Source organism: Leptidea sinapis, chromosome 23, assembly GCF_905404315.1.
Source record: "Leptidea sinapis chromosome 23, ilLepSina1.1, whole genome shotgun sequence".
In the NCBI taxonomy this organism is placed as follows: Eukaryota; Metazoa; Arthropoda; class Insecta; order Lepidoptera; family Pieridae; genus Leptidea; species Leptidea sinapis.
The window spans coordinates 10,999,482-11,025,885 of NC_066287.1; the positions used below are offsets into that span (position 1 = coordinate 10,999,482).

Below are 26,404 nucleotides of genomic sequence, written 5' to 3' on the forward strand. Positions count from 1 at the left end.
CGCCGTTTTGTTAAAAAGTTTTCTCTTAGTAAATTAATCTAATATCCTATAAAAAAAATTGCACAAACATTTCAAGGAAGAATGAGTCATGTCCCCATGTTTTCTTTTTATCTTAAAAACCTTTCAAAATTGTTTCGTATTCGTCTGAATAGGGCGGTATAAAAGGGGCATCTTTTATGATTTTTGAAGAGTCATAGCCTTATTATGTCGTTAGTTGATTGAAAAAAAGGAAACGATGGGACATAGATAAGTAACACAAATCACTGCTCTAGAAGCATTATCCAGGGAGAAAGTCATATAAAAGTAAACTACTTACTCATACGGATAAGTAAATTAAAGACAGTTGCCATTATGTAATTGATCATATTTACTTCATATACTACATACAGTCAGTTAAATAACAACGTTTTGCCATGCACACACAATAAACACTCAAAAAACGTGTATTTCATAAGATTTTACTAAACATTGCAAAATAATGTTTTTAATGATAATTATTCAGTCAAAATGCATGGAGTCTAGTAAACTATAAATAATTTAACAATAACATAATATTATGTAGAACTAGGTCAATGAGTTTATTATGTATTTATTTGTTCAACCTATGGCCACAATCATAGTTAATGTATTTAACTTTCAAGTTTATAATAAAACTAAATATAATACCAGAAACTACCAAATATACTATGAAATATGAATGAAAACTATATAGCGCCCCCTAGGGTACTGTTTGGAATAAATTTAACGGATTAAATAAAAGTATATTGTAGCCGCATTACAGATATAATATATAATAGTTTGAGAACACAAATATAAAATTTTGCATGAGTCAAAAAGGACTTGAACCCAAGGCGGTGAACAAGTTAACTAAGTTATATATTATATAAACACAGTACATCACTAGTGAGTAAATAACTATTTATTTTAAGTCATTTTTGAACAAACTTCCATAAAAATAAATGCACTGAGTGTGGAGCTATTTTGCTAGAAGATCACAAACTAACAATTTCCGTTTGACTCATAACTTAACTGTTGGTTAAATTTACTTCTCAGTTAATATTTCATATATGATCGCCAAATCTTCACGAGTATTGTTTCTGTTTTACTATTTATGCCGTAGTTATTATAATATAGACAATAAATCTATCTACTTTTAAAGCAGTTCTCGAATTGATAGTTTTTGTATTATAGCAAAAATACTAAAACGTAATTTGTATATTACTGTTACACTCTTATTAACATAGTCATCTAAGCACCAACTTTTTGCTAATGCCTGTTAATAGAAAATATATCTTAATATAACATCATATATTATATCAAATTCATTTAATTGATATTATAACATATATCTTTATATAATAAGTTTGTCTCAACTGTTAACTATCTGTAAAATTCATTTATTTTATATCATTTATAAAAAATAATGTCAATTGCACTAGATATTACTGTCTGTGACAGAAGTTTCTGTAAGTAACGATTAATAAAATATTCAAAATTTTTTGAACAATATGTTTTAAATAATTTATTTAAATGGAAGACTGGTTCTGTTCCACCACATCAAGTATTCAAGGCGTTATACTTGACATTTTAAATAAGTTGTGAACCAGATAATTTGTCAACCTATATATTTACTATAGAAACTAAAATATTTTACTAGTTGCCTAATGCAGTAATTTGAAATAAAAAAAAAAAAAACAAAATAAACAAGTCATCAGTACCAGTCCGTGTAGGATTTGGCAAGAATAATAAACTAAATTCATATAAAACCTAAAATAATATGTTAAAAACATTTTCTGTTATATAAATAGTTAATATAAACATAATATTATGATAGTTACACCGTGACACCATTATTAATTCTAGTAAGCTCCATATCAGCAACTAATAGTATTTCATCCCATTTGTGGGACGGTGTGTGTGGAGGAGTGGTCACACCAAGTTTCTCCGAGTTGGCCACAGATGTGAACTCCAGCTTTCTTTTCGATCGTCCAGCGAATACATGGCATGGAGTAATTTGTTGAGGACCCTGATAAACGGAAACTGGTGTATTTGGTGATGGTGTCATCATGTCAGCTTTCTCTGTTTTCTTCATCTTACCAATATATCTAAACACTGGTTTCTTCAATATTGAATTACCGTAAACTTTTTCGATGAGACCAATTGAAATTAATACATTGGCAATATCATACAGTCTCCTCACTTTGGATTTGTGTTGGCGATCCAACTGCTCTGGTGATAAAGTAGATTTACTCTTAGAGTTTGTGTCTATAAGTACACTCACAGCCATTTCTAAATTAATCAGTCTGTTCTGGAAAGAAACATAAATACTTAATTAATAACTATGTAACAATAAACATAATAACCTATACGAAATGGACTTGATAGCCTTCTGTTATTTCTGACTTTAACAAAATTATTCCATCACATATTCTTTCAAACCAAATCAAGCATGAATCCAGAGATATCATCACATTTGCACACTGAAGATATGCTAATAGAATTTCTTTTTGGCAAAAACATTATACTGCTGCTTAAAAGTATATTAATGAAAAATATAATATATACATAATATTTTAAAATCAGATTTTTTTAATGAGACAAACCAGTTTATCCTTACTCATATCACACTTAACTAGTTCAGACTAGGCTAAACATGTTTGTCCTATAGGAGATATTAGTTTAACATAGTCTGTATCGGTTTATCTTATTGGCTAAAGGGTTTAGACTACGAAAAGGTCTTTCATAGTAATATTTTAGCAGACTATTTAAAATATATACAGTGAACACATATAAAACACAGTTTTCAAGGAAATAACGAAAAAAATTGTAATCAATAAATATACGTGTATACCTAACACATAGATGGGCAGCTGCTGTTAAAAGCAAGGGGGAAGGCTTGGCAGTTAGCCTGGATATAGCAAAGGCCTTTGATCATGTATGGCAGAAGGCGCTCCTCTCAAAAATTCCATTATTTGGGCTTCCCGAGAGCTTATGCAAGTAGACCTCCAGCTTCCTCACTGGGCGCAGCATACAGGTCGTTGTCGACGGTTATTGCTCGAATCCCAAGCCCGAGAACGCTGGTGCCCCAAGGCTGTGATAGCTGTTTCTTCTACATCTCAATGTTGTGTTGGATACCTCCAACATACATTGCTATGCAGACGACAGCACTGGTGATGCCATATACACGGGTCATGCAGGTCTCTCTAGGGAATTCGTCAACCAGTGCCTTGTGTCTTCTATCGAGAAGGTCGCGGAATGGGGTAAATTGAACCTTGTCCAATTTAACCCCCAGAAGACTCGAGTTTGCGCGTTTACCACTTAAAAAAACCCCATTTGTCGTATCACCACTCTTCGACAACACTTCCCTTAAAGCCTCCCCTAGTATCGGAATACTGGGTCTCGAAATCTCGACCGATTGCCAATTCCATAGCCACCTGGAGGGCAAAGTCAAATGGCTTCAAAGAACCTGGCCGTCATTAATAGAACAATGCAATACTTCAAGCCGGCCCATATTCTAGCGCTCTACATAGCGCAGGTCCGCCCACACATGGAGTATTGCTGTCATCTCTGGTCTGGCGCACCCCAGTATCAGCTTGATCCATTTGACCGCGTGCAGCTCGAATTGTGAGGGACCCAGTGCTCTGTGAACAGCTGGATCACTTGGCGTTGCGTAGAGACGTAGCTTCATTGTGTGTCTTCTACCGCATTTATGACAGGGAGTGTCCCGAAGAGCTGTTTAACCTGATTCCTGCTGCCGAACTCCACCTTCGCCAACACGCCACAAGTTAGGATATCATCCCCACCATCTGGATGTCTCCACATTGCGGTTTTCAAGGATCTTTCTTCCTCGTACAACAAAGCTGTGGAATGAGCTTCCTTGTGTGGTGTTTCGGGGACGATTCGACATGGGTACCTTCAAAAAAAGGCAACGCTCTTATGATTCCTCTGGTGTTGCAAGAGAATGTGGGCGGTGGTGATCACTTAACACCAGGTGACCCGTACACTTGTTAGTCCTCCTATTCCATAAAAAAAAACTGGCTTTATGGAACAACGGTACGGGTGAGTTTGTGAAATGCCTCAATGAATTCAATGATTGTGTGATCTTACCGTTATCAACAAATGGTAAAAGTTATTTATAGTAAAAAGAAATTGAAGCACATAATAATTATATTTGAAAACAAGCCACTGCTCTAATTCTAAACTTCATTATTCAACAGCAGTTTATCATGGTGGATTTAAATATTTTTTTTTGTTTTATGAGAGTTTAACTAACATTAAACTAGTTCTGATAATACTAATACATCAAGTACTAAACATACCAAACTTGACTTTGGACTTTCGTACCAAAATAGAGATTTATTACAGCACATTATATTAACTAAATTTAATGTTCAACTCAGAGTATTGTTTTTTGATGAGTTTACAGATCTTAAACTTCTTTATTATTATATTAGTATTGTTTACATACTTATAAAAACCGAGTGTAAGTAAAAGTATTCATTATCACATAACTTTCCTGCCTCAAACATTAGGTGTCAAGACACTTTAAGACCCTTTATGAAAATTCTATCTTTGCTATAAAATATACTCAGATAATTTATATGTCTAGATAGACTCTGACAGCTGTGAAAACATCAAAAGATCAGGTTGACAGTTAACCTCTAATTTGAGCAATGCAGGCACACTAACACAATGTGACTTAAAACTGCAATTGTAAAACATAGCTTATCACACACACTAAAGTTATAAGACGACCTGTATAGCCGAGTGGTTAGCGATCCTACCTACTAAGCTAGAGGTCCCGGGTTCAAATCCCGGTAGGTGCAAGCAATTTATAGTTTTATTTATGGTGAATATTGATGTTTGTTTCCCAGTCATGGATGTTTATATGTATGTTTAAGTAAGTATATTGTATTAAATTTATTGTTGTCTTGCAACCCATAACACAGGCGATATGCTTAATTTGGGGCACGATAATTTGTGTAAGAAGTGTATCAATATTATATTATAAACCTGGCCTGCATCAGTTGTCTAGTAGCAAGAGGCTATTTCTAGACATATAGATTAACTAAGTAAATATATAAAAAATATATGAAGTACATGCTAAAATATCAAGAGTAGGATTTTATGTGTCTTCGTTCTTTCAATTAGGTTGGTACTCTAAAATATCTTTTAATACATAATATAAAAAAATTAAAGAACTTACAGGTGGTTCAACTAAAAATAGCATAAGGAATCTTTGAGCTAGTACTCCGAGTGTTTTATGCTTAGGAGCAGGGGGCTTAGGAGCTCTACCACGAAGCACTTCTGACAGTCTTAAGTTTTCTCCTTGCTTTTTTAACATTTTCAAAAATGAATTTAATCTTGAAGCTCCATGCCATAGATATGTATTTTTCTTCTTGTGAACAGCACATTGCATAGCTTCCAGTATATTTATTATGTCGTACATTCGTCGCTTCTCCACACCAAGGCGTGCTGCAGTACAATCTAATTGCAATTCCATAGTACCATTGCCAAGCAATGGATACAGGTCAAGGAATCTGAAAAATTATTACATCAACATTGTGATCATATTTACTATATTTTTGTTTTGTTTGATTGTTGCATTAAAGACTAGGAACTTACTTGTCACATAAAATTTGGAGTGACTTCTCCTTACGGTGAGCTGTGCTAGGCGGCGGTGTGGGATAATGTAAGGCAACATTGGTTAATAGTTTCAAGTTTGCTGTAGGAGAAACATAACTCGATGAATTGGTGACTTCAGTCAGCACATAACGTTTCGGAGTTGAAACTATGCTATCATCTTCAAACATTGTGCGAGAACATTATCATCACATGCATAAAAAATTCGCGTATAATTTGACACATCCGCGATCGAACAAGTTGGTCACGTATTTTGTAGTCTACATTGGAGAACTCTTACAGTACATTATTGTATGATTGCTTATATTTGTTGCACAATTAATATGAAAAATAGTGAAAAATATTAAAATAACCTAGGCTTGGCCGTAAACAAATTTGACAGCAGTAAATGCGCGCGATAATGTAGAGTCAAGAGTGGACAGTGGACATAAGGTACAAACAGACTATCAATAATAAAAGCATCATTGTTTAAACAATTTGCTTGGCAACTTTCCATATACACGAAAAAACGTACGTAAAACTTTTATTAATCAACCCGTCCAAGAAACTGTGCCACTAGGGACGCCCGAAAGAATCGAAGCTTTACGCTAAGCGATTCGTTTTGTACACTTTTGATTTCGGCTGCGTAACAGCTACCGAGTTTATATTGTACGATGATTATTTTTACAGTACCTACCTAATATTGTGAAGTCTTTGGGTGACGGGCGTAGTGGCGTATTATCGGGGTCATATAATAATATATTATAGCTCAGGTCGATTTATATTGTGTTACGACACTGTAATTATACGTCGGGTTAATTTTTTTTTTGTTAATTATACGGGTTGGTATCGAAACAAATCCATGAAAGAATGAAAATCGTTTCCTAGCATCTCGAAATGATGTACAAACTGAATCTGAGATTATATATGAAAGATGGCTGCCTTATTATATATTGCTCTTATCATAATTAAAAAACTAATATGTTTAGTAATTAACATCATTACAATATGGATATTGAACTTGCTCGCAGTACTTTGGAGTATCTATAATGATTAATCTATAGTATGGTGTCGTCACTACCAAGTATACAAAACCACATAAGAAAAATCTAAAAACAATTTATATGGCATCTTTCTCAGAAATCCAATCTATGTAAATACATTAGACAACTATTCCGAACGCTTGCAATATTTTAAGATACACACTCTGTCTGGTAGAAGGAATATAATATTGAGTTGTCTCTTTTTATATAAAATTGTTACCGGTGGCATTGATTGCCTTATATAATATATTTACATTTTCTCGTTAAATAATGTATCCGCTCCAATGAGACTCCAGAGAATGGGCAGACACTATACTTTTTAACCAATACTACCAAGTTTAATCATGCTAGCCCAGCTAGTTGAAAATTTTAGGTCTTCGCAACTTTGCCCTGTCGCCAAAAACCGTAAAGGTGCTATTCATATTTCTTCTGAAGTTATACATAGACGCATCTTTGTATTCATTTTACTAATCTATGCGGCTTAGCCATTGTCAATAAGATGTTAAGAGTATCAGAAGTCATTCGCGAGTAATTAACTAGATCTTCCTGAAGGCCTTAGTTCGCGTACCAATTCCATATGAGATCTTGATTCTTTTTCTTGAAGCAACATTTCATCCATAATCTTTTTTTTTTGTGATGATTCTAAATGATGTAGTAAAATAGCACATAATTTCTTACCTAACATCAATTGACTGACGACAAAAAAAAACGTGTCGACAACTGTGCGCTGTTACAGTATGAGATGTCGATCGCTGTCTGTTAGTGTGTGAATTGTGATGCCGACCTGGTATTCGACCATTGCGCGCCGCGTGCAGGCAATTGTCGGTTTCGTGAGTAGGCTATGTAGCTATTTGACTGCAGGCCACCCGACAGTGCGAATAACTGCAGGTGATATGTTAGTCAGGGGGCCCCTTTACAATTTTGATTTCGTCGATAGTCTGACAGTTGACACCAAAGAGTATAATAATATATATGGTTGACACTGACAAATGCCAAATGGCAACTTGAGGCGTAAACAATATGTAGGTTAGGTAGTATGTACTTAGTACTATGTAGTATGTACCCTCAGCCTTCAGTGATATAAGATATTATCAATTTACAATAGATGTAGTTAATTAGAAAACTCTTTATCTATTCTTTTATCATTTTGCGTTTTATACTTATCACCATTTACTTTAGCCTGTAAGAAACCTCCACGACATCCATTTATTTATAAAAAGAAGGTAATGTTTTTTAACCATATTGTTTTTCTACGCTTAAGTTAAATATACGACGTTGTTTTTTGCGTATAGTTTTGGACTAATGTCGATTTCTATTTTTCTTTTCTTATCTATTATTACGACTTCTTCATGTTTTGATAATGGTATATAGTTTTAATCGCTAATAATTTCCACGATTGGAAGGATATAAGTATAAACCATTTTAAAACACGTTTGTTTTATTTCAGACTTCATTCTCTGTCGAATTTGTGGTAATAATATCGTGACGACTCGATCAATTATAGACTGGCGAAGTTCATCCTCGGTTTCTACTTTCACAGACTTTTTGTTTAATACAGAAAACGTTTTGATACAAGTGTTAGCTGGGGATTTTTTTTTTCAATTCCCTGTTATTGTTGCAAGTCATTCTAACTGTACTGGGACTGGGGAGGTAATACTTATATCTATTTAGTAATATCAAAATATAAGATAGAATTTATTATTTTACTGAAGACTGCAGCCCCTAGTCATAAGCATAAGCAATAACTAATAATCTTAGTGCATAATTTTTTCATTTAATGCAAGACATTGATACTCTATGCCATTTTTTTACCACTTACAAACTTGTTAAAATGTTACTATTGTTGCATTTTATAAATCATGAGACTGTATGTCCTATTTGTATTTATAAAATTAATTTCTCTCAATTTTATTTTGTTTTCGAAGAAAGATTTACGGTAATATAACCATATTTTTTGTGTTGTTAAATGTTAACTTGTTGAAAATTGTATGTAACTTAGTGAAGTATAAAAGTATCTAATATTTATACTGCAGCAGGCAGTTGAACAAATTTCTTCTTCTTCTTTTCACCACCACAGGAATCTCAAATAATAAATATCTCTGAAACTCATAATCTATTGCATATGGGGAACAAGTGAGACATATATGGGGTTTATGGAATTGAGGAAAGAACGGGAATACCCAAAAGCACTATACATCATATTCTACAACAACAACAACAATAAGTACCATCCACTTCACATACTTCAAGATTTTCTTCGATATTCTGAATAAATAGATTTTTGTAGAACAATGTTATAACACAAGTTACATGAGTGGCATGTGGAAAATCCACATTTAATTCAAGAAGACATATCACAGTATCACTTAAATTATTTAAAGCCAAAAAAAAAAGATTTTGATTGGGGCATTCTTCATTGAAAGAATTTTTGAAACAATTAAATCTCGAGAATATGCCCATCGATTCGTCAGATCTTTTTGTTATTTGGGTGATTTGTTAATTTGATGGATCTTATTTTCTTTTCTGATGATATTTATCATCTGTCCTATCGTCCCGTTTGGGCTTGACATTGAATTTTGGGACGTCCTGTATATTAGGTACTCACACTAGTAGTTTATCTGTTTATCCACACTGACTGACCACCTGACTGTTAATATGTTGTACATTTCATTGTTTAAGTGGGAGGAAGAGAAGGAGCTTTGGTTTCCTGGTTATCGCTGGAAGCCTTGTGTATGCAGTGATTGTGGTGCTTCACTTGGTTGGGTTTTTGAAAAATACAATAATTCTGACACAATTCAAGATCCTGAAAAATTCTATGCTCTTATCATACCTCATTTGATTGATCAAAAATGTAAGTATGTATTTTATTTATACTCTCTAACACCTAAGAAAGAAACTGCTTGAAACTCCTAATAAAATTTTAAAGTGGTTACAGTATCTGTCATTCTTAATGTGAAAATAACACCCTCTGCATAACTTAAAAAGTTGTTAAATAGATGGTTGTTAGTAGTACTCCAATGTTACAAAACAGAATAGGTAAATAGGAGTATGTTATAGTGGGGTGCTTGTGGCGGCGACATGAGACGGGTTGGTCCCTTCCCTAAAATATGGCTGGTCCATGTGTCATGCTCGTGAATAGGCATTACTTGTATTAGCTGGATGATCCTGTTACAAGAAACTGCTATATTTTTATAAATTTACCTTTTCCGAAGTAGTGGTAAAAAGAAAAGAAAAATTTGACATTCATAAGTGTCCTTGAATACAGGCGTGATTTTGATTTTATTTATATATTTTTAATTATATTTGATTACATTGGTATGCAATTACTCTCCAAAACATGATTGAGAAATTGTAGTGGGAATATTAATTATTTAGCCCATTATGGTTACAACTAGAATTTTTTTCTATTTTACATAATAAAATTTATTAATTTAGTACATTTCAATACACACAAATCGCGCGCAGGTTTGCTGGTGTCCTAATGACGTCACGCATCGATGGTTGGTAGGATTGACATATAAGGTTACTAAAATACTTGTTGTAATAAATTTATTAATGTATATTCTAATATAGTATATTTTCATAAAGCTTTTCTGCAGGTCATCTTAGTGTTACATTTTATTTGTATGAAATAGTGTAGAGCTTGAGTTTCTAGCTACATCCATTTATATTTAATGAATCAACTAGTCAATATTTTTGTTGTTATTAAAATAAATAAGTTTTTTGTATCTTCTTATCATCTTTCTGATTATATTTTGCTCTCAGTTTTAGATAGTCTAATAGTATATCCACAACACTAAAGATGACTACAGAATTATCAAAAGCAGATGAGGAATTCCTTGCAAGATGTGAAGAGAAATTCAAGGATAGATTCACTGAGAGGGATGAAGAATACATGAAAACGTTTACTGCAGAACCCTCTATACCGCCAATCTTAGAAAATTGGTGGGTGCGAAATAATGCCGGTCGATATGATCGTAGACATAACAGGAAACCATATCAAAGACATGATAATGCAAGCAACAGTTACAATGGGAGAGACAATTTCAAGTCAGGGTATAGCAGAGGCTACAATGACTATAATAATGACAGTTATAACAACCACTATAGCAGAAGAAATCATAATTCCCATTAATTTATTAACTTACCCATTATAAAAACAAATTAGGAATAATTCTAAAATTTAGAGCCCATACTATCACCACACTTTGGCATAAAAATATTTGATTATAGAAATATATTATGCTATAATAATATATTAGATAAATTTATAATCCTAATCTTTATTTGCACATAAAATGGTTACGTTAAAAGTTTTCTATTTTTGTATAAGATGGAACTGATGAAATATTAAATGTTTGTGATTTTTATTACTAATTAAAAGCTTCAATGACGTATTGTTACTCTTTATGCAGTTTATCCATCAATCTTGATGATTTCTACCAATCATCATTAAATTCCTGAAGAGCATCCACAGTGCATCTCCATCGCGATCGGTCCTGAGCATCTCTTAATTTCACTCCAGGTCTTTCCGATGTCTGTCACTTCGCTAACGACAGTCGCCGCCACGTTTGCTTTGGACGGCCACATTTGCGTTATCCTTGAGGGTGACAAGGCAAGCCCTAGACTGGAGTCTAGGGCTTTGCCTCGGTATATGGTTGGGATCCTACCGGAGTGTGTGGCCTATCCAACTCCATTTGCGGCGTTATATCTGTTGGTCGATTGGGACTTCATGACAGTGTTGTCAAAGATGATCATTGGAAATTTTGTTGGGCCAGTTAATACTGATGATATTTCGAAGGCATTGGTTAACGAAAACCTAAAGTTGATGAGAGATGGGCTTGGTGACCTTCCACATCTCACACATTACATTAATACGGTCTTCATCTTGAACCGGAATATTTTGAGTTTAATGATCTAATAAATAAAACAAAAACATTTTCTCAAAAGAATATATTCTCAGTTATTATGGCTTGATTTACATTTTAACAACTTAGATTACAATTAAGATCACCAGAAATAATACAGCTACAGCATTTCACAATTAAATTATATACCAAATAAATAATTATACATATCTCACTGCTACTTAACAATTTTATTATAACAATTAATTATGCCGTTATAACACATTCATAAAACTAATTCGTTTCCTACGAACAACTATTGACAAACAATAACAATATAAGTATTGCAATGGACAGGCACTCGCCAAACTATTATTATGATTAACCATTACGCAATTATAGTAATTCATAAAAATTTATCTCACAAATAATCTCATAGCACTAAAAGTTCATAAAACCTTAAAGGAAAATGAATGTAGGTTTAGCGGTATATGAAGCCACTAAGTAGAAGCCGTGTTCTAAACGCGATTAATTGACGCAACAAGAGGCTGCCATGCTAATTATAAATTAGATAACATATCTGAAAACTCTCAACAGGAACAGAACATTGTGTAGTATCACTTCATGTTGTTAGTCAAACCGAGTCTACAGTCGCAGGTGTGTTACCTACTTACTTTACCATACAATATGTTTATATGATATTATTGCACAAACTCTATACTGTATTTATTTTGTATCAGCTTAACATAATCTACGAACGACCAGACACAATGAGTAACATCATGCTAAGTGACAAACGCTAAGCACATTGACATGTACGATATATAGCCTTCTTATTATCTATTTCATTTCTAATAGTAATATATAAAGTTTACGATACTCATCTCGTATAGTTAATATTAAAATTAATGAATATAAGTCAACAGAAATTTTGTAAGATACCTAATGTATTTTTTTTATACATTTTGTGTTATATTATTAATAAATGGTATAACGAATACGCGATATTTAACAAAACTTAGGACAAGTTAGGGCTAAAATACTACATTAAAATTCCATATTAATCAAATCACAGTGAAAATAGAACATAAATTATGCTCACTTAAATAGAAACTGACTAAGGTTATGGACAAAACTATCGGCGAAATTTTATCAACTAAATATAAACCGAGTATAATGGTTGGCTACCCACTGGGAGCATTCGGGCAAGCTCGGAGCCAGCGATACAGCAGTATTTTTAGAACTAAGAATGAGCTATAAAGAAGATAAAAAACAGTAATGTTAAGCGCGAAATCGAATCTTCAGTACCCACTTCTGGCTGGTATCTGAATGTGTCATCAACTAATAAGCATCAATTAAACAGTGAACTAGGCGCTACGCTGATACGCGGTACGTCTACATACAAACATTGATAAAACAACATGTACGTATATATATCAATATTTACTGGGTAACATCGATTGACAGCATCTAAACACAATGATTGATTCACTCGCTACGGCTCGAGGGAAACTATTGGTTTCACTCTTAAAGGTACATCCGCGTTACCCTCTGATGTTAAAATGATATGGTGAGTGCGAGTCGAAACCAATTATCTCCACAAGTCCAACTAAATATATATTTAATTTCTACGTAACATCAATTTCAATGTCGATACAAACGTTTATAGGTTTCTTAACAACGACGCATTATATTAATTGAATTGACACGTAATTATCAGACCGTGAAGTTCTGTTCGCCGCCACAACTTCCAACTTACATACAAACGACAATTGACTAGGAATCATGAACTCGCTCGAGGGCACCGCGCCTCCGAACATCGCGAGAATGAAAACATTGGTCGAGTTTCAGTACGTTTGACTAGAACTACGCGCGGGCGCTGCGAGTTCACACATTGAGTTCTCATACTCTTAACTTTTCTTGCTTGACATTTCGAAAGCCGGTTACGCTAGTTTCAACTCCACGCTTTCATCCAATTCCTAAACATTCAATACTGAAGATGCTTGAAATTGACAGGCATTCCAGAATCGTTATGCTACCGAATGTCCATCCCACAATTAAAATACTTCCGATAACCAAAGCAGTCCATCATCAAAATGCTTCCAATTTCCCCACAAGCCAGTCAATTTCTCTCTGCTTGCCTAGCAACCTAAAATTGCGATACTTTAAATTTACAAGCATTCCATGATCTAAGATCCCCGCTACAACAAACTTCGCGACCAGAGTAAAAGATGCGCGGTGATGGACCGCGACGGAGCGTGTATACGTCGTAGCAAATATCATAAGAGTGTAAAGCTAACAGGTGAGTGGTTGGTGGCTGCGTCTCGCTCAGATGAAGGTCCAGCACTCCATGATCTTGACGACGAAGTCCTCGCGCGTGGTGAGCGGGTCGTTGCCGTACGTGGTGCAGCGCTCCGTGCGACCCTGGTACAGGTCGCCGTCCAACCAGATGCCGAACTTGCCGCTGCAATCACAACAGGGCTCTGTAAGGCCACGCTCACTGACCATCGCTCCTAACAACTAGCCATCATCTAATCTCACCGCTCATATATAACCCCAATCTTAGTAGTCACGCGATTAGCACCATGGGTAAGTGAGATGAACACTATTACCAACACGTTAGCTGCTGGGCTAAGATGTATTCGATGTTTTCCATCAATGGAAATCGTCGACCTGACTCTATAGGAGTCGAAAATATAGGTCTAGATTTTCGCCATCAATCAAATTCAAAATTCAATGGTTCAGTGAATTAAGTTCATTGAGTTCAGTTCAGTTAATTTACTCAACCAACTGCGGTTAGCGAGTGAGTTACGAATGTTCATTGGTCAGGTAACGACCACAACAAATTGTAATTGGTCAGCTAATAATGACAATATGAACTACTGACTATGAATCACTAACTGGCTTCTTTTAATTTATATCAGGTATATATTTTTTATGAAAATAATGGACAACTAACCGACTGTCTGCCAGATGTTTAAAACAGAGATAACATACAAACATATTCCACTCACATCAACCTATGAATGCAAGAGCCCTTTTGTTCTTTGTTCTTGACCTCTGGCCCCATTTTCTACACTTCCCCGTACTGTACGAGGACTGTACTTAGGTATGTCTATAAATTGGTGCAGACAATTTATTTTCACCTCCACTATCCTCTCTACATGAGCAAGTCATCTCGAATTATTAACAATACTTACTCTCCGGCTCCGATGGATATGTTGTCGTTACTTCCACGAATGAAGTACATATTGTCGCCGGTCCAGCCCCACGACTTGAACTTCGTTTTGACCACAGCTTGTTCTGAAATATTGAGGAGATTTATAAACTATATGAATACAATTTTTATTAAATAGGAGTATTGTAAAACAATATTATTTATGAACAAGTGATGGCTAGCATGAAAATCATTTTGAAGAACACATTTATTATTCTAAGTACTATACTTATTATGAAGCAGAGGAATTTATCTTTGTCAAGCGATGAAATTCCATACAATTGACTATGTCAAGTTGGAAAACAAAATGATATGTAACAAGGGAGGAATCAGCCAAAGGCAAACATTTATGGATAGTTAGGAGTTATCCACCTGTTAATTTTGTTCTAATTGAAGTTATACTTCTTTAGGCGCGTTATGAAAAAATGATGAGAGTGAAATTTTAAGATGCGCGCGCATCACTGTAACACGAAAGTAACAGGGTGAAGTTGGTTCCTAAAATCTCTGACGTTTGCGACATTCGTTATTTTTTTTTTGGTTTCTTCGTCCATTATTAGGACAGGCAAAGGGTTCAAGCCCATACAGCCGTATGCATTATTTAATAATTAATTGTCAAAGCCATCTTTGTAAGAATTTTACAATATTGTTCTTTCTAACATAGAATAGCACGAGGAAATAAATAATTTTAATGATTTTTGTTTCGTTACGCTAAAGAAGTAGAACTTCTTGCGTGCATACACAAGTACACACAGACACTTTTTTTTTATTTAACAGGGGGAAAACGGGTAAGAGGTTAAGGCTGAGATCTATAGAGCGCACTCAGACGTTACTTACGTAAAACTCAGCTGAGTACAAGCTTAGCGGAATATTTGATCTGGTATTAAACAGCTGAGATTCTGCTGAGCTTGAACTAAGACATGTTAATATTATATTGAAAAATAGGTCAAGCGGGCGTTTCATTAAACACAGTACATTGTTGATTACTTATTATATAACAAACTTTTACAATAGAAAGTATACTAAATTATCCAAAACTTATTTGACTATTAGTTTTATTAAAATAAGTGAAAATCAATTAATGATTTATGCGAAATACGGACTTTGTGGTATAAAAACGGAACTCATTTTTAGATGCGTGACAGCTATCATGGGTGGTAGCAGACAGATACGGGAATTTTAAAACGTCCAACAACAGCTGTTGTGATGACGCAACAAATTGTTGATCTCCTTTTTGTTCGGCTAATAGATTTTTTTATGACAATCAGGGCCACGACGAGCAGGACGCTCAGCTGATGATAATTGACACGCCCTACCCATTACAATGCAGTGCCTTGTGGTTCTACAAATTCTGAGCGGCACTACAATTGCGCTCGTCTCCATGAGACATGAGATGTTTAGTCTCATTTGCCCAGTAATTTTACTAGCCACGACGCCCTTCTGACCGACACACTAATGTTTGCATATTACTGCTTCACGGCAGAAATAGGCGCCGTTGTGGTACCCATAATCTAGCCGGCATCCTGTGCAAAGGAGCCTCCCACTGGTAAAAGTCTGAGTTTTTCTTAAGTCGTCGTTATGGTCAGCCTAAGAGGCTCATGGGATGGGGAGTGGTGATACAACGGAGCATGGACATCCGCAACACCAGGGGACAAGAGATACGTTGCCGGCCTTCAAGTTGGGAGTATGTTCTATCACTCAATATACAAGTTACCTTCTCTCTCGTCATCGTTGTCTTTAACATCAGCGTCCTTGTCTCTGCTGTCACCGTTGTCGGTGGTCGACGGTCTCCGCGCGTCCTCCACTCGTTGGAACGCGAAAAGGAACGACTCGCCCGTGCCGTAGAAGTGTTCGGACGGGCGCAGTGCGCACGACGTCAGGGCACCGAATACCTATACGTGACAATAATAATATAATAAAACCTATCTGTAAATATTTGACTAATGTTATACTGTTGTAACATAAATTAGTGGGTAGGTATAACTTGGTAGCTTGGAGTCACTTAAAGGTTCTAATTATTATATACTTATAATACCTATTATGCTGTAGGTCCGTGGTCTTTTTGCAAATCTACGCGCGAAACAGGGAATGTGCTGTGAGAAGAATGGAATCTTATTTGCAAGTTACTGTGATACATCATTTCAAAGTATATTCCAAGAGATTAAAACATTTGGCTGTAAGTTTCTACGCCTCAATGTCTGTAATTACACCTCATCCACACCCTTCAAATCGGAACCCAGCAGTCTGGAGTTTGTAGGGCCGTGGGCTAACTTATATAAATAATTATCATTATGTCAAAAGAATTGTTTTCGATAATGTGTTAAGGTATTTTTGTATGACAATAGTTGACAAGACGAGTAAGACATTCAGCTGATGGTAACTGATACGTCCTGCCCAATACAATGCAGTGCCACTCAGGATTCTTGTAAAAACCCGAAAATTCTGAACGGCACTACAACTGCACTTGTCACCTTGAGACATAAGATGCTAAGTCTATTGCCCAGTAATTTCACTAGCTACGGCGCCCTTCAGACCGAAACAATAATGCTTACTCATTACTGTATCACGGCAGAAATAGGCGCCGTTGTGGTACCCATAATCTGGCCGGCATCCTGTGCAAAGTCCACTCACGTTGTTGTCGGTGTCCTGTATGACCAGCAGCACCGGGCTGTCCACTCGCTGCATCTTCCGGTACATGGACGCCAGCGAGAACCCGTGCTGGCTGGTGCTGAAGGCCAGCGACCACATGTAGCCCTGCGCGCGCGCCGGCAACACGCCGCATAGCTTCTCTCTGTCAATTAATTACTGTATCATGAGGAACCTCAACAATAGAACTGTACATGTCCGTGTTAGGAGAAAAACGTTTTAAACAGTGTTACAGACATACAATAAACATAACACAACAAAATACAACCAACAGACATAAAAAACCGTGTGCGAACGACCGACAGAATTGATAACTTAAATTTAGAATTTTGTAATGAAACGAAAAATGAATTAATATTTAATAATAACTTTGCATGCCAGAAATGGCCGATAACCTCCTCCTCGCGTCGGTTTCCTCAGTGCTTCGGTCGTGACATCTCGCGTCATCTCGACAGAGTACTTTGTTGCGTATTATTTGCCGCCATCTGCCCCTATCGGAAGAGGAGTGTAAAGCGTCGTGGACAGTGGTTTCAAGGGCAGTGCGAATCTGATCGGTCCATCGCATGGGGCTCCTTCCTCTTGGTCTTCTTCGCTCCACCTTCCCTGTTACCATCAGTCTCTCAGGTTGTCTTCATCCCTTCTGTCGATGTGGCCGGAGTATTCTACGACCCTATGCAAGCAGATGGTAGAGAGCCTAGTCACAATACCCAGCCGTTTCAGGATCGACACATTAGTTCGGTGTGCTGTCCAAAGTATGCCCAAGGCCGATAATATTGATACCTTAAAACTATTTACACCCATTGTTGCATGTTTTCTAGCAAATAAAGGATTTATGATAACTTAAACTAATCTAAGTTGAACTATTTAATATTGAAATTGTTTAACTTGAGAAAAGATTAGTTTATTACTTAAATTTTATATATATTAAAATGATAATGTGGGGAAAGTTTATTTATAATTTTTAAGTTTAGTTTATTAATATTTTAATCTTTTATTGATTATAAAATTTATTTTATTCTTAGTTACAATTCTTGAATATGTAGGTACATTACAGCTTTGGGTATGAACATAATAAGTGTCATTATTTAATCCTATAAAAGCAACAATTGGCTTATGGTAGCTTTAATAAGCAATATTTTTTTTACATTGTATGTCATCTAAAAATCTTACAAAGACATTTTTAACAATTAATCATTAAATATTAACGAATATGACTGTATGGGCTTGAACCCTTTGCCTGTCCTACTAATGGACGAAGAAAGCAATAAAATTTAAGGAGTGTCGAAAACGTCAGATTTGTATTTCTCTGACGGATGTATAGAACGTTACGTAACGAAGCAGTTTACCCTCCCATAAGAAGTTATTACTTCAAAAATTCATGCAGTGAAATACCAAGAATAATGACGGGCCACTGTAGTACTGAACAGGACCAATGATACGCAAACGAACTACTTATGCCCGGTTTCTGAAGCTCTCTGATAAACTTTTATTAGCTATTGGTCCGTTAAAGTTATGAATATGATAAGCGTCGGTTAACTGCAACTTCGTTTCTGAATACCGATCGCATCGATCAATAGGCAATCGATAACTGGTTCCTTATTGTGCCACTAGAGGGCTCTGTTTTAAGTGGTAAGTTTAAATTAATAATATTCATTTAAATTCATCATTAATTCCAGTTTTCAGTACAATATTATTTTCTTTGATGATAAATAAGTGCTTTTATAATAAATTGGTAACATAATAATACTTTTTATTATCAGTGGCTGTATGTACAATAGCGTTGGGTGTTATTTTTTTAAAATGATGTCAATATGAAACTATTGTTTTCGAAATTCAATTGTTTTCGTTTCGTTATTCGTATTTCGAACTTCGAACTCGTCACTTTGAGACTAACCCCCTTATTCATAATGGTCCCCTAACTTTAAACAGCCGCTTAGGAGTGTTTTGTCTTATTCTGACTTAGGTTAATAGAAGAAGACAGAGTGAGAATTAGCAATGCTTTAAGTTAGCAGACTATTATGAATCCTTATTCAATGGGTAAGAGAATAAGATGACTCTTCCCGGTCCTGTCTATCGTCAACGCGAACATGGTTGAAAAGCATGTTGTTTCATTAAACGCCCACCACAAACGAGACAGCAATAACATAAAACCAAATGTAGAGTGCAGAAATTCCATAAAGCTTCTTCCAGGAAATACGTGTTTTTGAGTAATCCTTACAAATTTGTGAAATATTCGCTTTTCATATAGAATTTCCATTACATGCGCGGGGTTTGTGTTCAATGTTTTCTTTACTTTTACAATTTATGTGTACATTATCTACATAACGGCCAAAGCAGATATTCTGAGGGCTATACTGAATTTGTTTCATGAAATTTGTATTTTCTTTCATTGAAACAGATACAATGGATAAGATCCGTAAAAATGAGAATATTTTTTAAGAAAGATGTGTTAAAACACCTTAATCAAGTACGCGCGTTTGTATGAAAAAGTATGAGGGGCTGGTCAAACAATACAACTTGACTATAGAAAAAGATACCACTGTGATAACTAACCGGTATTCTGTGCAAAGAGGCCTCCTACTGATAAAATACATGAGTAAATAAATGTGGTTTAAATAGAAAACGAAAGGGCCACAACAAAACATTAATAACAACAAGTAACCCTTTGGCTTACATTGTCTTGTATATTTTAACGTTAATGTTGTAAAATGTTGTTCACTTATGCTAATAATGTTTTTATCGTTTACCAATAAAATCGACAGGCGTGACACAGCAGTCGTGCGTGAACTTACATTTTACGAGACTCTTAATGTAACGAGTACATTACTTATACTAAGTCTATTATTGTAAAACACTTCCTTATCTAAACACATATTATATAAATAAACGACAGTGCATTGATAAACTTACAATACACACATAAAAATCAGCGTAAAGTAACAAAGAAAGTTCTGAAAAATTAGAAAAACAACCGCCTATGACGTGCTTTTTTTATGATCAGTGCCGCTTCTTGAAAAACCCAAAAATACAGAGCGGCACTACAATTGCGCTCATCACCTTGAGACATAAGATGTTAGGTCACATTTGCCCAGTTATTTCACTATCTACGGCGACCTTCTGACCAAAACACTATAATGCTTACACATTACTGCTCCACAGCAGAAATAGGCGCCATTGTGGTACCCATAATGTAGCCGGCGTCCTGTGCAAAGGAGCCTTCCACTGTTAAATGCCCTTAGTCGCCTCTTACGACACCTCCGGGCCTGCGACTTACCAATTCTTCATATGCCCACACACAGGGGATGTGCCGAGGGATATTTCGCCGAGCTGATTGTAATAGAGGGTTTGTACCTGTGCTCCATGGTGAAGATCTCGGAAGTTCCGATGAGGTCGGGCGGCGAGAACTCCATGTCGACGGAGGCGCCCGACGAATATAAAGCGCGTCGTAACTCATCGCTCATCGACAGCACCTGCAACATAAGGTTGATCTTCGCTTTAGCTATCTGTTGTCACTAGTGTCAGCTTACTTTTTTACATGATAGAAAGGGATGCGACGGGACAGACGAAAAGATGTTAAGTGTTCGCAGCCCAAATTGACCTCACATAGTTTCAGTAGACAAATTAAGAGAAGAATAAGAACCAGTGGGACATTGTTTGGTTTTGGGAAGCTTCATTATTATAACAAGTCGATAAAACCACCCGAGTCCTGGAGAATCTAGAAGCAATTAAGTCTTCTAGAACTGCCACTTCGCTTCATGATCTGAGAAACAAAATAAATACTCCAATCATATCATACTAGAAATCTAACTATTGTAGAGTTACTAAAATATAAAAGAAGAAGTTAAACGAAATATTGGTCTACGTTTGAAATCAAAAAGGTATCACAATGTAACAGATCCTAAAACTGCTGGATAGGTTTTAAACTAGTACCTATATTGAAAAATTAAGGTTAGAATATAGGTAGGTAGCGTGTAATAGGATCTAGTAACAGACAGTATATGGAATAACTACTAAGTCGTACAAAAAATCAATTCCAAAGATAGAAAATGAATAGTTTATTTACGAAACTAAATATAAAACCATTCAGGGAGTTGAAGAGATAAATAGTTTTATTATATAACACATAATGCGTGTAAACTAAATATCTACTAATACGTGCAATAATAGATTTTGGTTGCAACACAACTTATACTTGTGCAATTTAATCTGAACATTATCATATATAGAGCTATCACAGTCAGATATCAAAATACATTATTTCATTATACGACCGTATAATACGTATGATACGAGTATTGTTATTGATATTAGCATAAGTTAAGAAATCGCTTTACAGTGTCCTGTTTTATTCTAAGTTTACAAAATGTAAAAAAGGATCTACTAAGTTCAGCTAAACTAGGAAACAAGGAAACCGTGTTACTAAATGACTAAAATGAATATGTACAAATACTTACTCACAATCCGACCAATCTTTAATAAATTCGAATTAAACTCATATGATAAAAATTACAAGGTATGAGGTCGTTTCAATACTTTACATTAGTTTTTGGGACACGCTGTATAAATAAAAATATAATATTCAAAATATTTTCTACCAAGCTTTAATGTAATGATTCATATCGAATCAGTTTAACTTTTAAAACTACCCACACACTCACATTAAAGACACGAAAAGTTTTATGACAGTGGTTTCCAAAATTAGATTTTTTTTACTATTTTATACAACGCAATTAGAAATATCTTCAGACATCGAAAATTAAAAATCTATTAGCAAAATGAGTAGGTATCAAATAAAAATTAAAAAAGATACATAGCTAAAATAAATCACAGTTAGATAGATAATATTATGATCCTGTCAATCCTTGGTTACTATGGGGAAGCAATAGTTAAAGTTATAAATAAAATATAAAAACTATAGCATTCCCGAACACTACAGATCACAGTCAACATTCGGTGATTTAGCTCATATAGCAATTATGTGGCGTGCGCCTGCGCACTACTTCCTCTAACAATATAACACTGCTGACAGGCAGGAGTATCAATCTAAATGCCTTATAGGGAAGGGACTAGCTAGGTCGAACAATGTATTAAAAATACACTGAACACTTTAATTTGTTTACAAACAACTTGTTCACTTACCGTCAATAGACTGCTGTCTTATTGCTATAAGACTTGATCAATTATAAATTATACAACTATCACCGATATCGAACGTCAGGGTTGCCAACCTCAGTCAATACTTAACTTACATTTTTATATACCTAGAAATTGCCTCTTAATCCAATTCTTTCCACCGGATGACTCTTACCTATTTGAGGATAGGGGTGTGTTCTTTATCCAAAACTGCACCTATCTTAGTATAAGGTCATCTTTCACAAATTGCTTAGTTTTTTTCTATCATATAAATAGATATATAATCTTAATTTTGAAACAATATTCTTTCGTTGTCAAACCTACATTAGTTGCAGTTAGAAATGTATGTGTTGGAAGACCATGACTGTATTACACCTTATTGTATGGCCGCAAGAGTCCCTATTTCTTTAATTGATTTGAAAGAGTGAGTGTTCTGTACTTGTACTGTTATAATACATTATTTGGCCGCGTCTGTCTGTCTGTTTGTTCGCGATAATCTCAAAATCTACTCCACTGATTGCTGCTGCATGCTGTTTTCACCAATGGATAGTGGTTCTCGAGGAAGGTTTTAGTAAATAATTTGTTAAGTTTTTATGTACATTAACGATATTTGTTGGAGGTGTCGGAAAAAATAAGCCCCCGTGAAGCTTTCAACGAAAACCCTTTGAGATATAATATAACAAAATAATGTATTGTGGAATTGTGTATCTTATATAAATCTACAGAACAGTAAATTTACGTAGGGTTTTTAGTATTGCCATAATTAATTCAATAAGTTTTGGGACTTACGCTGTTTAGTTCAGTGGAAATAATTAATAGAAAGACATTTAAATGCGATGCCACGCGATACACACTCTTATTATTGTTTTGTTTGTGGTCATAAGGCTATGATCATGATATATATTATCACATCCGCCCCGTGAACTTTAATACAAATGTGCATTTTATTAGGAGAGCATTAATTTCGCGCCCATATATTATTTATTTCGCTCTTTAACTAATAAGTATTGTAACTTAAAATTAGATTATAATGGTAGTTACGAAGGTTTCTTAAAAATAAAAGCCTATCAATAAATGCAGAAAGCAGTAAAAAATATTCATAGAAATTATTTATATTTTTTATTTTTTTATTACTTTCCTGTCTTCTATATTGACGAAGTAGACAGCCCTATCCAACGATAACGCGGGATTCATTTTACAATATATTGACTTCATTGTACAGGATGGCGACTTGTTGGGCACAACAGCGACTCCTTGTTCTGCCGTGAAGCAGTAATATGAAAACATTACTGTGTTTCGGTTTGGTCGGCGCCGTAGACTTTTAAGACTCGATTGTTAAATCTCAATAAGCCCAGTAATTTATAGTAAATATATACGGCACCTTTCAAACCGAAATACAAAAAGTGCTTACACGAAACTGCTTAGCGGCAGAAAAAGGTGCTATGGTTGCTACCATCGACAAAGGAAAGGAAATTAATGTGGGTCACGATACAATATTGTTGATAGTACATAAACATCTGACATTATATGCAATGGAGTGGAAACTAGTAAACTGAAAGACCTTTGATAAAAGACAGATATATAATAATTAATTCAACCTACCCTCGGAAATAAGAAAAGCCAAAACATTAACTTCTTTAAACCGAGAGAAATAATTACGAAATGTTTTAATAATATAAGTTAAGGTTGTTTTATGTATTTGCCTTACATTGTATTGCATTCAATGACGTTCCTCACATATAGACAAATCACATCGTATAAAAACAAAACCGAAATATGGAATATGCCAAAAATTACACCATAATAAGGTTCGACTGCATACCTATACATTGCCTCGTTTACTCCAGTTGCTTAAAGTATACTTGGTCAACAAGCAGAAGTGTAAAACAATAATATTCAGATTTGTTCAGTGTGCTTACATTTGTCTTTAAGTACATTTACGCCGTTCGGTTATCAGACTGCGTATGATATGTCACTATATGTATATAGAAGTCATTGATTGCATTGTATACCTACCAAAACCATTGTTTGTAAGTAACGTTAAATCTCTCATGTAAGTGACAATACGTCTTTATGATAAAAAAGTTTATTTAAATCTAAATTACAGAACTGTCCAACCAAAAGAGGATCTACATAAATATCATAATTATGTTGATACACAAGCATCACTTATTGAACGCAGCCTCGATGAAATACGTTTGGTAACTACAAAAAACATTATAAACGTAATGATCTTGCTTACATCATACATAACTCACACTGAGGTCAATAGAATCTTCTAGATTTTGAATAATTATGTATATTAAATGTTGTTGTTTGAACTGATATCTGAATGTCTGTTTGGCAAAAAATGAACGATAAAAAGATACTACACGATATTATGTATGGACCTATATATATATAAAAATATATATATATATATATTTTTTTATTTATTGAAGTCTCACCAATGAAAAATAATTCACATAACTGGCCACGAATTTATGGATTTACGAATAATAATCTAGAATATTTCGCGACTCAATGTCTGTATGACTTTTTAGAATAGGTCTTCGGTCTTCTAAAACTGACTTTTCAAAACCGAATTTTAAATCCAAGGGGTGCAGGTAAGGGCTAGACGAGGGCCAGTCTTCAGCTCTTATAAAGTCTGTAACGTTGAGTTTCAGCCAAGCCTGGACAGCTCATGCCTTATCACCAGGTGCTGACAGTATTGCTGGCAAGTCCGAAGCACATGCTTAAGTGCTAAGAGGTTACACAATACAATATAAGACAGTGTCTTGATACACTTTGGCTCAACTATCCACTCTTTTTTCACAAAATTGAAACTGTAACCAACCCATGTTGCCGTCTGCCGACCACTTGTGAGGCATTTTTGGAGCACTATGATCGTCCCCTTGGTCTTTTTGCTTGTTAAAGTGCTGTTGAATTATGAAAAATTTTTCATCGATTAAAAGGATATTTGTCCTTTTCATTCGCGTATGGGGACAGATAGCATTTTGATCAAGGCAATATCTTTAACTGTAGGGATTCACTTGGTGTATATCGACCAAACTTCAAGTCTTCTTTGATAATACGCGAAGGAGTCCTAGCGGAATTTTTTACATCTCTTGATAATTTTTTCTTTTCCTTATAAGATTTCAGCGAATTTTGGCTTTAAGAGCAGTAAGATTCTTTTAGTTATAAAAGCAATAGAGCGCCCCAATCTTTTATGGTCTTTGACAAAGGATGTGTTGGTATATCGGTCGATAGTACGATATACTTAAATACGACTGGTTTGTGCAAGGCGATCACTGCAATTCTTAATACCACATTCAATTATAGTGATTTAATATTAATCTCGAAAAAAATATATTAATTAAAACTATCGAAGTTTCGAACATTACAAGCGCGGTCCAAACTTGAATTAAAAAATAAATAAAATGAGATGATTTTAAGTTAAATAATAGTAATTAATGGCAAAACTAGTTATATCGGAGTGAAGGCGTGCTCATTAGTTTAACTTTTTTAAATAATTGTTTAAAGTTCACACAAATTCTAAATAATATTAAAAATAAGAATCCGTTTTTAAGAATATTAGCGCACGGAAGAGTTTTACTATGCCAAATATGTTATATTAAGCGACACCGACAATGTCAATCTAATATATAAATTCTCGTGTCGCGGTGTTTGTAGTTAAACTCCTCCGAAACGGCTTGACCGATTCTCATGAAATTTTGTGTGCATATTGGGTAGGTCTGAGAATCCAATATCTATTTTTCATCCCCTAAATGTTAAGGGTAGTCCACTCCTAAATTCTTTTTTTAGATATTTTTTTTTACATCATTAAAAAATACATACAACCCTAAATTTTCAACCCTCTACGATCAACACCTATTTTACTATCGCGATTTTAATATTAT

The 26,404-nt window shown here is 34.9% G+C and overlaps 3 protein-coding genes across 18 annotated transcripts in view; 1 reads left to right on the forward strand and 2 right to left on the reverse strand.

Annotated features, from left to right (window-relative positions):
• Nucleotides 1–343: 343 nt before the first annotated feature.
• Nucleotides 344–6,114, reverse strand: LOC126971240 (transcription factor E2F7-like). The gene is made up of 3 exons (XM_050817437.1): nucleotides 5,626–6,114; nucleotides 5,207–5,540; nucleotides 344–2,308 (listed from the first exon to the last, which is right to left on the reverse strand). Exons 1-3 carry the CDS (start codon nucleotides 5,811–5,813, stop codon nucleotides 1,835–1,837), a joined length of 996 nt encoding a protein of 331 aa, XP_050673394.1. The 5' UTR covers nucleotides 5,814–6,114; the 3' UTR covers nucleotides 344–1,834.
• Nucleotides 6,115–7,926: 1,812 nt separating this feature from the next.
• Nucleotides 7,927–11,075, forward strand: LOC126971136 (uncharacterized). The gene is made up of 4 exons (XM_050817294.1): nucleotides 7,927–8,028; nucleotides 8,113–8,315; nucleotides 9,345–9,516; nucleotides 10,431–11,075. The coding sequence occupies exons 1-4, from the start codon at nucleotides 7,968–7,970 to the stop codon at nucleotides 10,463–10,465; spliced, it is 471 nt and encodes a 156-aa protein (XP_050673251.1). The 5' UTR covers nucleotides 7,927–7,967; the 3' UTR covers nucleotides 10,466–11,075.
• Nucleotides 11,076–11,603: 528 nt separating this feature from the next.
• Nucleotides 11,604–26,404, reverse strand: part of LOC126971093 (TLD domain-containing protein 2) — a 173,633-nt gene continuing 158,832 nt past the window's right edge. For all 16 annotated transcript variants that reach the window (XM_050817228.1, XM_050817224.1, XM_050817223.1 and 13 more), the window contains 5 exons: nucleotides 20,724–20,842; nucleotides 17,358–17,517; nucleotides 16,441–16,618; nucleotides 14,713–14,815; nucleotides 11,604–13,976 (listed from right to left, as the gene is read on the reverse strand). In XM_050817228.1, coding sequence (XP_050673185.1) covers nucleotides 13,841–13,976; nucleotides 14,713–14,815; nucleotides 16,441–16,618; nucleotides 17,358–17,517; nucleotides 20,724–20,842 — 696 coding nt within the window. In that variant the 3' untranslated portion in view covers nucleotides 11,604–13,840. The remainder of the gene's footprint in view (nucleotides 13,977–14,712; nucleotides 14,816–16,440; nucleotides 16,619–17,357; nucleotides 17,518–20,723; nucleotides 20,843–26,404) is intronic.

Coding starts and splice junctions, on each gene's coding strand:
- LOC126971240 (XM_050817437.1), bottom strand. CDS start 5,813: ATGTTTGAAGATGATAGCATAGTTTCAACTCCGAAACGTTATGTGCTG. Junction 5,541..5,625: donor CTCCAAATTTTATGTGACAA/GTAAGTTCCTAG, acceptor ATAATTTTTCAG/ATTCCTTGACCTGTATCCAT. Junction 2,309..5,206: donor TATTTTTAGTTGAACCACCT/GTAAGTTCTTTA, acceptor GTTTCTTTCCAG/AACAGACTGATTAATTTAGA.
- LOC126971136 (XM_050817294.1), top strand. CDS start 7,968: ATGTCGATTTCTATTTTTCTTTTCTTATCTATTATTACGACTTCTTCA. Junction 8,029..8,112: donor TTCTTCATGTTTTGATAATG/GTATATAGTTTT, acceptor GTTTTATTTCAG/ACTTCATTCTCTGTCGAATT. Junction 8,316..9,344: donor ACTGTACTGGGACTGGGGAG/GTAATACTTATA, acceptor TCATTGTTTAAG/TGGGAGGAAGAGAAGGAGCT.